This window comes from Nomascus leucogenys, chromosome 4, assembly GCF_006542625.1.
Source record: "Nomascus leucogenys isolate Asia chromosome 4, Asia_NLE_v1, whole genome shotgun sequence".
Taxonomy (NCBI): domain Eukaryota; kingdom Metazoa; phylum Chordata; class Mammalia; order Primates; family Hylobatidae; genus Nomascus; species Nomascus leucogenys.
This window is the reverse complement of record NC_044384.1, coordinates 142,310,556-142,324,470: the sequence shown is the minus strand read 5'-3', so window position 1 is coordinate 142,324,470 and position 13,915 is coordinate 142,310,556. Positions and strand designations below refer to the sequence as shown.

At 43.5% G+C, this 13,915-nt stretch overlaps 1 protein-coding gene across 1 annotated transcript in view; it reads left to right on the top strand.

The window, feature by feature from the left end:
* Positions 1-13,915, top strand: part of ERI1 (exoribonuclease 1) — a 97,783-nt gene that overhangs the window by 82,983 nt on the left and 885 nt on the right. Inside the window, exon 7 of the mRNA XM_030812404.1 lies at positions 4,194-4,303. Within this exon, the coding sequence (XP_030668264.1) occupies positions 4,194-4,301 (108 nt within the window). The 3' untranslated portion in view covers positions 4,302-4,303. The remainder of the gene's footprint in view (positions 1-4,193; positions 4,304-13,915) is intronic.

The window sequence follows — 13,915 nt, the reverse complement described above, 5'->3', positions numbered from 1 at the left end:
TCTATTCCACCACATTTTTGTCCATTCCAACTACATTATTTTGAAATAAATTCCAGAGAGCTGGACTTTATTGCTTTGTAACTTTCTACTTCTCACTGTACCTTTTCTTTCCCAGTAGTGGAATTGTATGGACAGTGGCTGCCCCAAACCTGAACATGCGTTGCCCCACATTTATCGTTGTGTAGTTGCCTGCATTCCCGATATCAAATCCCCAAATTTGCATTTTCCAGCCTCCCTTAACTCCACAGCTCAGACACTCAACTTCAGTTTTGAAAATCCGACCCTCTTGGCACAAGATTTTGACTAGGACTTGGGCTTGGAGGAAGCGGGAGGGGTTGGGTGCATGCCATCAGGTCAGCTCTGCGATGGCATTCTGGGGGCTGGTCCTGGAAGATGACCCAGGAAAATATTCCTCCTGCTTTTTCCAAGGAGTTTGTGAGTACCCTAACTACCTTAATAAAGCCCTTCCTTTACACACTAGCTAGAAGGATTCCACTCACTTTCACTAGATAGCTGGACTGATACAAAAGCTGATCGTTCTAACCTTCTAAAGAAGCCTAAGAGGAGAGGTGTACACAAGCACTTCAGTCGCTCAGGAGAAAAATGTTGTGATTTGTATGAATATGTTAATTTATTAAGTACGGGTTTATGGGACCACCCTGTAGCAGTCGTTTCCAAAGTGTAATCCCCCCTGCATCCCCCTCCAGCCCACCAACCAACAGCATCAACATCACCTAGAAACTTCTATAAATTCAGATTCTTGGACCTATTTCCAAGACCTCACGAATCAGAAACTTGGGAGTGGGGCCTAGTAATCTGCATTGTCACAAACCCTAGATGATTTACATCAGCAAATTCCAGCCTGAGGGCTACATTCTGTGCCTACCGCTTTTTTTGTTTTTGTTTGTTTGTTTGCTTGTTTGTTTGTTGTTGTTATTTTGAGACTGAGTCTTGTTCTGTCACCCAGGCCAGAGTGCAATGACATGATCTTGACTCACTGAAAACTCTGCCTGCTGGGTTCAAGTGATTCTCCTCCTTCAGCCTCCTGAGGAGATGAGATTATAGGCTTGTACTTCCATGCCTGGCTAATTTTAGTATTTTTAATAGAGACAGGATTTCACCATGTTGGCCAGGCTGGTCTTGAACCCCTGACCTCAAGTGATCACCCTCCTCAGCCTCCAAAAGGGCTGGGATTACAGGCCTGAGCCACCATGCCTGACCCTACCACTTTTTTTAATAAATAAATTTTTATTGGAACATAGCCACTCTCATTCATTTATGTATTGCCTCTCTCTGCTTGTGTACTAAACTTGTAGAGTGTCATGGTTGCGATAGAGACCATAATGGCCCACAAAGCTTACAGTATGTACTATCTGGCCCTTGACAGAGAAAGTTCAGGGCCCCTGCTTTAGATTCACTCTAAATGATGAGACAGTAAAAGTTAGAGGAGGAGTCAATAAGAATTAAACAGGAATATGTGACACTAATTTATAACAAAGTGTAGCTGTTGGGATTGGTGTCCATAAAATGGTGGTCTTTCCTTAGCTGAGGTCTGTGAGAGACAGAGCAGCCGGTTTTTTCTAACTTGTTAATGGCAGTCTTCATGCTGAGGACAAATTTAACAAAGTCTTACTTGATCAAGATGCTTTTTTTAAAGTGTGTGCATGAGCATGCATGTGTTGGTTTGTGTGTATCTAGAAGATAATCTCTTGAGCAACCAGGAGGAATCACAGAAAAGAGAATTTTATCCTACCATTAGGAAATAACTCCCGTCCTCTTTCAAGTCCTAATTTGTTTGTCTAGACTGCGGCATTTACCATGAATGCTAAAAAATAGGGATAGTGGGCCAGGTGTGGTGGCTCACACCTGTAATCCCAGAACTTTGGGAAGCCAAGGTGGACAAATTGCTTGACGCCAGGAGTTCAGGACTAGCCTGGACAAGATGGTGAGATCACCAATGCTACAAAAATACCAAAAATTAGCTTGGCATGGTGGCCTGCACCTGTGGTCCCAGCTACTCGGCAGACTGAGGTGGAAAGATAACTTAAGCCCGGGAGTCTGAGACCAGCCTGGGTAATACGGCAAAACCTTGTCTCTACAAAAAATACAAAAACTAGGTGGGTGTGGTGGTGGTCGCCTGTAGTCCTAGCTACTCTGGAGGCTGAGGTGGGAGGATCTCTTGAGCCAGGGAGGTCGAGGCTGCAGCAAGCTGAGATCACGCCACTGCACTCCAGCCTGGGTCACATTGATACCCTGTCTCAAAACCAGCCAACCAACCAACCAATTCATTCTGTTTGCCCCACAGTTTCACTCTTAAGAATGCACTGTAACAACATAAGTAAGGATGTGTTCGATGATATAGCAAGAAGCCTGTTGGTTTCAGCACTGTTTATAACAGTAAAAAATGAAAAGCAGCCTAAATGTCCTACGTAATCAATGTGGTTAACTGTGATATACATGTATTATGGAATATTATGTGGCCATTAACATGATGTCGTAAAAACATACCTATTGGCATGGATAAATACTCATACTGTTGAGTGAGCAATAGTGTCAAAACATTATTTTGTATATTTTCCTGCAATGGACTTACTATTATGTCTACCCATTTGTATGCCTACATTATAATCTCTAAGTGTACACAGGAAAATTCTCAAAATTTTAACTGGTTTTAAACTAGTTAGTGCTGGGCGGTACGATTACGAGTAACTTTGACCTCCTTCTGACCGTCTCATCTTATTTTTTTGTTTGTTTTTTGAGTTTTACTTTAAGTTCCAGGATACATGTGCAGAATGTGCAGGTTTGTTACACAGGTGTACATGTGCCATGGTGGTTTGCTGCACCCACCAACCCATCATCTTGATTTTAAGCCCCACATGTATTAGGTATTTGTCCTAATGCTCTCCCTCCCCTTGCCCCCCACCTTCATCTTATTTTTATTTATTTTTAAATTGTATTTATTATTTGTTTATTTTTGAGATGGAGTTTTGCTCCTGTTGCCCAGTCTGGAGTGCAACGGAGCAATCTTGGGTCACTGCAATCTCCGCCTCTCGAGTTCAAGCCATTTTCCTGTCTCAGCCTCCCTAGTAACTGGGGATTACAGGTGCATGCCACCATACCTGGCTAATTTTTTTTTTTTTTTTTTTTTTTGGTATTTTTAGTAGAGACAGGGTTTCAACATGTTGGCCAGGCTGGTCTCAAACTCTTGACCTTAGGCCCACCTCAACCTCCTAAAGTGCTGGGATTACAGGCTTGAGCCACTGCACCCTGCCCTTATTTTTATTTTTATTTTTTATTTTTCTCCAGTGATCATGTATTACTTGTGTAATTATATGCATTTTAATGCACATGCATATACAGACATCTTAGTTTGGAGATGTAACAACATATTTAAATAGATAAATTTAGATCCCCTACCTTCTGCTCAAGTTGACATAAATGTACTCCCCATACAGCTGGGTGGGAGCATTAGGCCCCACAAGGGTTGCAGGTTCCCTACTTTTGCAGAGAGGGAAAGAGGCACATTCTGGTAGGGACAACACATTAAGGACCCCTTGCTTCTTCCTCATTTCCTGGGTGGGATGGTCAATCACCCCAGTATGCCTGGAACTGAGGGATTTCCCAGGATACAAGACTTTCAATACAAATAGGGAAAATCCCAGGCAAATTGGGTCCAGTTGATCCTCCTATTCCTGGCAGATTAAAAAGAATGGTATATGCGCCTACAGGTACACAGAGCTACATTTGTGACTCACGCTGCGGTATGTGGTTTCATGAGAGGTTACTTATGAAATCATTGCTGATTTCTGATCCTCATGGCCAGGAAAGGACATAAAATCAGCAGGGTTGAGGTCAGTTCAAAAAGGAGGCCTTCCAACCCCAAAGAAAGCAGAACCCATTTCAGGAGATAACACCTTCTCTTCTCTGCATTTAACACCGGTGCATGCATTTGTTCTGTGTCTGAGCCTCTGTAAATTAAAAAAATAAAAATAAAAATAAGTGTTTTCTGAATAATTCAGGTCAAAGTAGGCATTCAGTGACTCAATTTCCCACTTTCTTTACTATTAAACATTGAACTATTTAATGTCGCTGAAATTGTATTTACTGTATTCCATTAGCGGAAGTTGTGCCCATTCTGTGCCCAAGTTGTGCCCATTCTGCTAAAGCTCTTGACATTCTTATTATCATTAAAGAGAAAGAGGAAAGGACCAGGAGTGGGGACCGGCAAACCACAGCTTGTGTGGGAAGGAAATTTGACATGTGATTCAAGCGGACGTTTGTGTAAACTGCTGGGAGATTAACAGTGAGTATCTCCTCTGTGTGTTGCCCATCCACCCATTTATAAGTGGTGGGAGAGATGGCGCAGAGGGGGAACAATGCCCATTCAACCAGTGCAAGTTGTGGGCTCAGCTGGCTGCTAGTCAGTCATCCTTTGTTTGAAAGCAGCACACCTCCTGTTCACCAGCTGAGTCAGGAGCTGTTCTCCTGGGTAGTTGCAGAGAATCACCTCATTGCTCACATGCACGTCATTCCCTTTGGATCATAGCATGCTGGAGGGTTTAACCAGGGAGGTGACAGTGAGTGTCTCTGCAGAACAGGCCAAGCACATTCCCTGACCAGGTCATGCGGGTGAGTTAATAGGTTCACTACGTGCTCCTCCTACCCTGGAGAGCAGCGTGACGTTAGTTCCTAAGCCGCAGGGTTAGCACGTACAGTCTTATGTGGTGGCCTTGGCTTTAGAGTTAGCCAGACTTAGGGCAGAGCTGTAGCTCAACCACTTCCTCACTGGGTGATATTTGGCAAGCTATTCGCCATCACTAAGGCTCAGTTTCCTCCAATAGATTAGGGAAATAACCTGGATCCCGCTTCACTCTCATCTTTCCCCTTCTTCACTGAGTTTCTCTAACCTGTGCTTCTTTGTTGCCTGTAAAACATATAGGCCAAAGGGAAAGTTGATTCTGGCATATTCCAGACCATTCTCGCCTTCTTTAATTTAGTTTAATTTTAAAAATATTTATAAATAGAAATGGGGTCTTGCTATGTTGCCCAGGCTGGTGTTGAACTACTGGCTTCAAGTGGGCAGGAGCCTTGGCATCCCAAAGTGCTGGAATTATAGGTGTGAGCTACCACATCCAGCCTGGATCTCTTTCCACTGGGGAACTTAAGATTCTTCTTCCTTTGCTGAGAATGACTTGGACGCAAGGGTTTGCAAAGTATGTTCCATGGACCACTGGTGGTGCACTGTGGTCCCCTAGATGATGCAAACTTCAGAGGGAAGAAAATGCCCTATGAGGAGGAAGCAGAGAGGAGCCCCACTGGCTCTGAGTGGAGACTCTTGGCTCTACCTTCAGAACTCCACTCCTGGTCACCATCAAAGTCCTGCCTGGAGCCCACAGATTCCAATCCTTTGTTGTTCTCCCCACCTGTTCTTCACCAGCTGCACAAAATGACGAGATTTGGGTAGCCAGAGCGATGCCTTGGGTTTTTGTTGTTTTACACCATCAGGAAAAATAGAGGGATTAGGTGGGAGAGTCTGCTTAGCTTTTCAGTGAAGAAATGAAAGGTGTGGCAAGATGGGTTCAGGTGCATTTTGCTGGTGGGAATGGAAATAAGATTGGGAGGAGGAGGATGTGAATGTGAACAGTGAGACAGATTCCCTGAAATTACCCAAGAGAACGGCTCCTGGCTCGACCGCTGGCAAAGAGGGTGTGCTACTTGCAAAGCAAGGATGACAGCTGAGATGAGATCACATTTGCATTTTTTTGGATTGTCATCAGTCTCATTGTGCCATGTTTCCAATCTGCACATGTGCGGATGTGCAACCGGGAGACACAGACAGGCACCAAGAGCCAGTAAAGAAAATCCCACCTTCTCCTTGTAAGCAAACCTAATCCAAGGACCCAGGACACTTGCTTGACCCAATTAAGCAAAAACTCCACTGCTTCGTCCTCCTCCTGCTATGCTATGAGAGAGGAAAGGAAGAGGGGCCGACAGAGAAGGGGTGGGTGGTGAGCTCAGGTGTGTTTTCCTGGTGGGGGGACACATTGGTGCCAACCTGTTCTGTTTGTCCAGTGATGTAAAAGTCTTTCAAAGTTCTGACTGGTTGACCCAATCATTCTAGTTCTAGGAATCCAGCCAAAGGAAATAATCAGCAATGCAGATGAAGATCTGTGTTAAGGGTACTTAGTCTAGCTTAGTGATTATGGTAAAATATTGGAAAAAAATCTACATGACCAAAGGTGGAAAATGAAGTAGAATATGATGTAATTACCCAGTCTATGAAGATGATGTTTTAGGAGTATTCATTTTTAAATGGAAAAAGTAACACATGCACATGGCTAAAAGTTTAAATAGGACAAAAGAGAAGAAATTAGAAAGGAATCTCTCTCTGGGGTCCTCCTCTATAGATAAAACTACGTCCTCAGTTATAGATTGTGCTTTAGAAAAGAAATAGGTGAAACAAGAAAATGGTTTCAAAGTAATGACATGTGGAGGAAAGATGCAAGATCAAAAACAACAACAACAAAATAAAACAATGAACTTCCCAGTATAATTGCAATTTGAGAGGCTTGAGAGGAGAGTAAGACAGAGAAGAAATATTCCAAGCTGTTTCTGAGTGATGAAATTTGGGATAATATTTATTTTCTGTATTTTATAAACTTTTTATAGTGTGTAATATTACTTTCTAATACCTAGCATTTAAGGAGCTAGAAAATTGCATTTAAGTTCAGAATTCAGCAAGGGATACCAATGATCTTCTGAAAATATTTTTTTCCAAAAATCAAGAGTCTTTATATTTACACATATATATTCCCCTATTTTCTTTATGTGTAAGTTTAAAATAATGCTGCAAGTTAATTATTCAAGAACACCCAGAAAATGCATTTTATCTCCCTGTCGGCCCTTCTTCAGCATCTGACTTAATCACCACATCCAAGAAAGTTAGAAAACAACACCACAAGAAAGGATTCTTGGCCGAGTGCAGTGGCTCACACCTGTAATCCAAGTACTTTGGGAGGCTGAGGCAGGTGGATCGCTTGAGGTCAGGAGTTCAAGACCAGCCTGGACAACATGGTGAAACCCTGTCTCTACTAAAAATACAAAAATTAGCTGGGTGTGGTGCATGCACCTGTAGTACTCCCAGTTACTTGGGAGGCTGAGGCAGGAGAATCGGTTGAACCCAGGAGGCAGAGGAGGTTGCATCACAGCACTCTAGTCTGGGCGACAGAGCGAGACTCTGTCTCAAAAAAAAAAAAAAAAAAAAAAAGAGTTCTTGCCATTATTTGGTGGTCTTGTGCTCAAATAAAAACGTTTTGCTTATTTTGCATTTCAATGTCAAACACAGAAGTCTGAACTTTGCCTTTCTATAAATGAATCCATCAGGGAAGATAAATTTGACAGTGGTTCTTAGGTCAAGGTCTAATGTTATGAGAGTTTTCAAAAGAATCCTGAGGGAAAGCATCTGTCTGGTTAGCATGTGACAGCACTTAAGAACAAATTATTCCCAGTTTCCAAAAATGTGAGGTGTACATTTGGGAGTCAAGTCAAGTTTCTGGATTTACAATAGTATTTCAGAATCCATCCATATATTTTAAAGAGACAGACATTCCTAAATGCCCTCTAAAAAGAGCTGTAACAAAATTGTTAATTTTTGGATGTTGGAAAGAGCTTTCTGCACTTACACTGAAGTGTGTGCATGTGTTTTTGTTGTTGTTGTTTTGAGACAGGGTCTCACTCTGTCACCCAGGCTGGAGTGCAATGGTGCAATCTCGGCTCACTGCAACCTTCGCCTCCTGGGCTCAAGTGATCCTCCTACCTCAGCCTCCGAAGTAGCTAGGACTACAGGCATGTGCCACCACACCTGGCTAATTTTTGTAGTTTTTGTAGAGAAAGGGTTTTGCCATGTTGCCTAGGCTGGTCTCAAACTCCTGGGCTCAAACAGTCTGCCTGGCTTGGCTTCCCAAAGTGCTGAGATTACAGGCCTGAACCACTGTGCCCCGCCTGTGTATGTGTTTCAGTGATGGGATCCCCACAGTGTGAAGGATCTTCAGTGTGAAGACCCTTATTCGGAGAGGTTTTGGAGGGATGTTGGCTTCTTGTTCTGTTCAGAGTATTCCCATCTACACTACTACACACATGGCCTGTGGTCAGGCTCACCTCTGAGTCTGGCCTGGAATGAGCAAATATCTTGTTTATAGCCACAAATTGGTTCATTGGTTAAGTAGGTGAATATGTCAGGAAATAAGATTTGCTCTTGTCATGGGTAAACAGATAGGGGACATCACTGAAGATTACGGGGAATCAAATGAGCAATTGTTTTCCTTCAGTCTGTCTCACACATATCAACCTCATAGGATGCATGACGGCTGTGAGCCGAGAGCGCCGACAGCAGGACGGAACCAGGGCTGTGAGCAGTGGTTTGCCACTTGGACAAGATTCAGATTCATACTTCTTCATACCCCGAGTTCTTGAGACCTGGGATTTATATTTGTAGAGATGTGTTTTGTCTTAGTTTCCTAGGACTGCCATAGCAAAGTAACAGACCGGGTGGCTTCGTAAGACCCAGAATTGTATTGGCTTACAGTTTTGGAGACTGGAAGTCTGAGAGCAAGCTTTTGGTAGGGTTGGTTCCTTCTGAAGGCTGGGAGGGAGAATCTGTTCAGGCCTGTCTCTTGGCTTCTGGTGGTTTGCCAGGAGTCTTTGGCATTCCTTGGCTTGTGGGCACATCACTCTAATGGTTGCCTTCATGTTCACATGCTGCTTTCCCCGTGTGAATGTGTCTGTCTCCAAATTTCCCCTTTTTATAAGGACATCAGTCATATTAGATCAAGTCCCACCCTATTACCTCATTTTAACGTAGTCACCTTTTTAAAGACCAGGCCTCCAAATACAGCAGGGGTGTCCAATCTTTTGACTTCCCTGGGCCACATTGGAAGAAGAAGAATTGTCTTGGGCCACACATAAAATACACGAACACTGATGAAAGCTGATTAGCTTAACAAAAACTTAAGGTTTTAAGAAAGTTTATGAACCTGTGTTGGGCCACATTCAAAGCCATCCTGGGCTGCACGTGGCCCAAGGGCCGCGGGTTGGACAAGCTTGAAGTACAGTCACTTTCTGAAGTACTGGGGGTTGAAACTTTAATATGTGAATTTTGGGGGCATGCAATTCAACCCATTACAAATATACACACAGGTATATGCATACACCTGGATAATATTTTTGGAAGGGAAGACCTTGTCTCCAAAAAAAAAAAAAAAAGAAAGAAGAAAGTAAGAAAGTTTGTAAAACAGCTTAAGACTATTTATTTATTTATTTATTTTTGAGACGGAGTCTTACTCTGTCACCCAGGCTGGAGTGCAGTGGCACAATCTCCGCTCACTGCAACCTCTGCCTCCTGGGTTCTAGCAATTCTCTTGCCTCAGCCTCCTGAGTAGCTGGGATTACGGGCACATGCCACCATGCCCAGCTAATTTTTTTTTTTTTGTAAGTGTTTTTGGTAGAGACAGGGTTTCGCCACGTTGTCCAGGCTGGTCTCGAACTCCTGACCTCAGATGATCCACCCGCCTCAGCCTCCCAAAGTGCTGGGATTACAAGCGTGAGCCATTGTGTCTGGCCAAGACTTTAAAATAATTATTTTGTCAATGGAAGAGCTAGGTGTGAGTTTTACGGGAAGATGCCTGTGTGTTTAAAGTGTTATTTATCATTCAAAAGCAAATAAAGGAAACTTCTTTTTTATTTTATCTTTTTATTGTGGTACCCCATACACCAATCAGCTAGCTTCAACAATTACTAATAATTGTTATAAGCTAATTTTTTAATAATAACAAGGATAGTAGTGATTATTAGCAATTTAAAAGCTTTGCTGGAGAATATTATCAAATACAAATAGCAGACAAGGCATCAAGGACAATTGAAACGTTAGCTACGGTGTTTCTTGACAAGCTCCAATTTTAAAATAATAGCAAATTACAATATGAGCATGAGAATCATCTTGGACTCTCAGGACAAATCCAAGCAACCAGCAGAGTCTCCTCAAGGGGCAGAGGATCATGCCCTCATTCTCACTGCAGACTTGGGCAGCATTCCAGAAGCGTCTCCAAGAGTTAAGCATTGATATTTGCCTCACAATCCCTCTCTCTGCAATTGCTGCAAGGGCTGAGTGTCAAACTTTTCAATCCACGTACCTCTTTGATGAGGCAAAAACCCTCCCCACCATCTGCCCCACCTGTTTGCTCTGCGCACAGGGGAGGGAGATTGGCTCTGTTCCCTCTCCTTCTCTGCGTCCTGTGTGTTGATGGATGATGAGTTTCCAGCAACCCAACTGCCCAGAACAAATACCCCATCTCCTTTTCTCTCTTCTCTTCGTGCTGGTTGGGGAACATAAATGTGTTTCTCATTATTTGGTCTGTTTTACAATGTGAGTTTCAGCTGGAGTTCACTGCTTTGGGGATTACAAGGTATTTCATCTCCTATAGGCCGGGCCTTTCCCTAACACTTAACAATGGCAGTCTGTCTGAAGACAGGAAACCCTGAAGTGTTTTGCTAAATTTAAAGGCTCAGACAAATATTAAGATTGGAGAGATTTTTCCTATTTTTTTAAAAAACATAATCCTTTTATGTTGCTAGTGTGTATATGTGTTATGGGGGTTGGGAGAGTCCTGAAATGGGTGGTAGGAAGGATCCAAAGATAATTAATTCTCAGCTTAAAAACCATCATGGCGCAATGGAAAGAGAATGGGCTTTGGAGCCAGAAGGTGGGATGTGAATCCTGCGGTTTTCCTACTGGCAGTTGCAAGAGCTTTACTTCCATCAGCTGCAAGATGAGGATTATATAACCTGCTTTCTTAGGACTGGTGTGAAGACTAAATGAGATGCTGCATGAGAGCATCTGGCACGCTGTAGGGCTTCATGAGTGCTACCTCTTTGAAAACACTTTTAAATTTTAGATTCAGGGAGTACATGTGCAGGTTTGTTACACGGGTGTGTTGGGTGATGCTGGGGTTCTATTGAATAGATTGGGTTTCTATTAAACCCATCACCCAAATAGTGAACATGGGACCGAGTAGATATCTTTTCAATCCTTCCCCTTCCCGCTACCTCTCCCTACTTGGAGTCCCTAGAGGGCTATATCTTATTAAAACCTAATTCTGTGATGGTAAGGAGTTCAGCGTTGCAAATTCAAATACAGGGGCTGTGGCCACAGGATGCCCAAATCCATGGGAAAGGTCTTTTGTTGTTGTTGTTGTTGTTTGTTTGTTTGTTGTTTGTTTTTGAGATGGGGTCTCACTCTGAAACCCAGGCTGGAGTGCAGTAGCCTGATAATGGTTTACTGCAGCCTCAACCTCCTGGGCTCAAGCCTCCCGGGTTCAGGTGATCCTCCCACCTCAGACTCCTGAGTAGCTGGGACTACAGGCACATGCCACTTTGCCCAGCTAATTTTTGTATTTTTTGTAGAAATGAGGTTTCACCATGTTGCCCAGGCTGGCCTTGAACTCCTGGGCTCAAGCCATCTGCCTGCCTCGGAATCCCAAAGTGTTAGGATTACACTGCGCTCTGCCAGGACAGATATTTATATAATAGAAGTTTGCTCTGAGTTTAAAGATCATCTATAGGGGTGGGGGGGCAAGGCACTTGGCCTTACTAGCCTCATTAAAGAAATGTTTCAGGAGCCCCCGCCGCCTAGCTGCAGGGCACTGGGTCATCTGGAATACAGAAATCATAATAATCCCCTTTGCATCATAGGCTGACTTGAGGATCAAATGAGATAATGTCTGAGAAAGTCCTTGGTAAACCTGAACCACTGTCTAAATGTATTGCTGAGGGCCTGAGGTAGAGAGGACGTTTACTTTGGGCCATTCATGAGGTTCAAGTACAAACTCTCCATCGCATGGCATTCAGTGCAGAGCAAACACATTCTATTTGGCTTTAGCATTGAATGAAAAGTCAACAGTGCCTTTTCAGTTGCTTTGCTTCCTCTCTTCTCCTTTCAAAACAAAGCCGGGTCCTCTACGAGAGTTTCCTGCTGAGTTTATAAAGAGGTGCCGGATTACAAATCCAGCCCCGGCTCTGAGGATCTTAGAGGCTGGGGAAGAGTATGGCATCAAAACAAGGGGTGTCTGAGGACACCTACCCTTGGTTTTTCATCAAGGGATTGGCCTTCTCTCAAGCCTTGAACCAGGGCCAAGTACCCCAGAAGCAATGCTTTCTTTCCCATGGAGATAGTCACAGGAGAGGCACCATGAAAGAACTTGGACAACGTCACTGCTAGACCGTGGAAGGTGTCACTGTGAGGATGATCAGGAGGGAGGAGCGGTGGCTTGAGGCTGATCTCGGAGGCATGGTCCAGCTGCCTGATGTTGATTGTACATTTCAGGCATGCTTTGAGAAGAGTCCTAAGTGATCCAAAGTCCCGTTCTATGAAGTGAAATGTCCATCTCTTTACTTCTATTGCCGTCTTCTTTTTTTTTTTTCTTTTGAGACGTGATCTCCTTCTGTCACCCAGCCTGGAATTGCATGATCATGGCTCACTGCAGCCTCAAACTTTTGGCCTCAAGCAATCCTCCCACCTCAGCCTCCCAAAATGCTGGATTACAGGCATGAGTCACTGTGCCCGGCCTCTGTTCCCATTTTCTGTCTGCCTTTCTCCTGACATTCTTCTTTTCTTCAGTCTCACGCACCCATCCCGCAGATCCTAAATATTGCCTTTATGATGGGAGTCCGGGCTCTTCACTCTTTAGACGAAGCCACCTTTCCTACCCAGGTCCCAAACGAACCCATTCCCTCTCTGCCTTTACTCTTCTAGCTCTCCTGCTTCCTCTGGAAGTCCCCTTTTCTTATCTCTTCCCATTTACACCCTCTCCATCCTTTAGGACCCTTTGTGTGTGCCTCCCCATGAAGCCTTTTGTGACTATTCAGTCCCCAGCCCTTTCTCCCCGCTCTCATATGCTACATATTTTTTATATTTTTTGTGTTACTCTTTGGCCCTTCATGATTTTCTGTTTCTTATTCACTCATTAACAGTTGAGTGTCTTTGTGCTAGGGTTTGCATTTGGTACTGGGGACCCAGTGGTAAACCAAACAAACAGGGCCTCTCTTCAGAAGTAATTTATCATTTAGGGCCGGGCGCGGTGGCTCACGCCTGTAATCCCAACACTTTGGGAGGCTGAGGCAGGTGGATCACCTGAGGATCACAGGCTGAGTTCGAGACCAGCCTGGCCAACATGGTAAAAACCGGTCTCTAGTGAAAATACAAAAATTAGCCAGACACGGTGGCGTGCGCCTGTAGTCCCAGCTACTCAGGAGGCTGAGGCTAGAGAATCACTTGAACTAGGGAGGCAGAAGTTGTAGTGAGCCAAGATTGTGCCACTGCACTTCAGCCTAGGTGACAGAGTGACACTCTGTCAAAAAAAAAAAAAGAGTAATTTATCATTTAGTAGGCAGTTAAGAGACTTTTTTAAAAGAAAGAAAAGAAGAAAGAAGAAAAGACATAACTAAGCACTATATACATCATAAAGAATGTGGATTCTATTCTGAAAGCAATAAAAGCCATTGCAGAAGTTTAAATTATTTTAATTAAAAAAATGCATAACAACCCAAAGGCCCATCAATCAAAGAGTGGATAAAGAAATTATAGTATATATATATACCATGGAATACTACTCAGCCACAAAAAGAAATGCAATAATGGCATTTGCAGCAACCTGGGTGGAATTGGAGACCATTATTCTAAGTGAAGTAACTCAGGAATGGAAAAGCAAATATTGTATGTCCTCACTCCCAAATGGGAGCTAAGCTATGAGGATGCAAAGACATGAGAATGAAACAATGGGCCGGGCACGGTGCTGGGATTAGAGGCATGAGCCACCACACTCGGCCACAATTTGGTAAGTTTTAACATCTGTATATACCCATA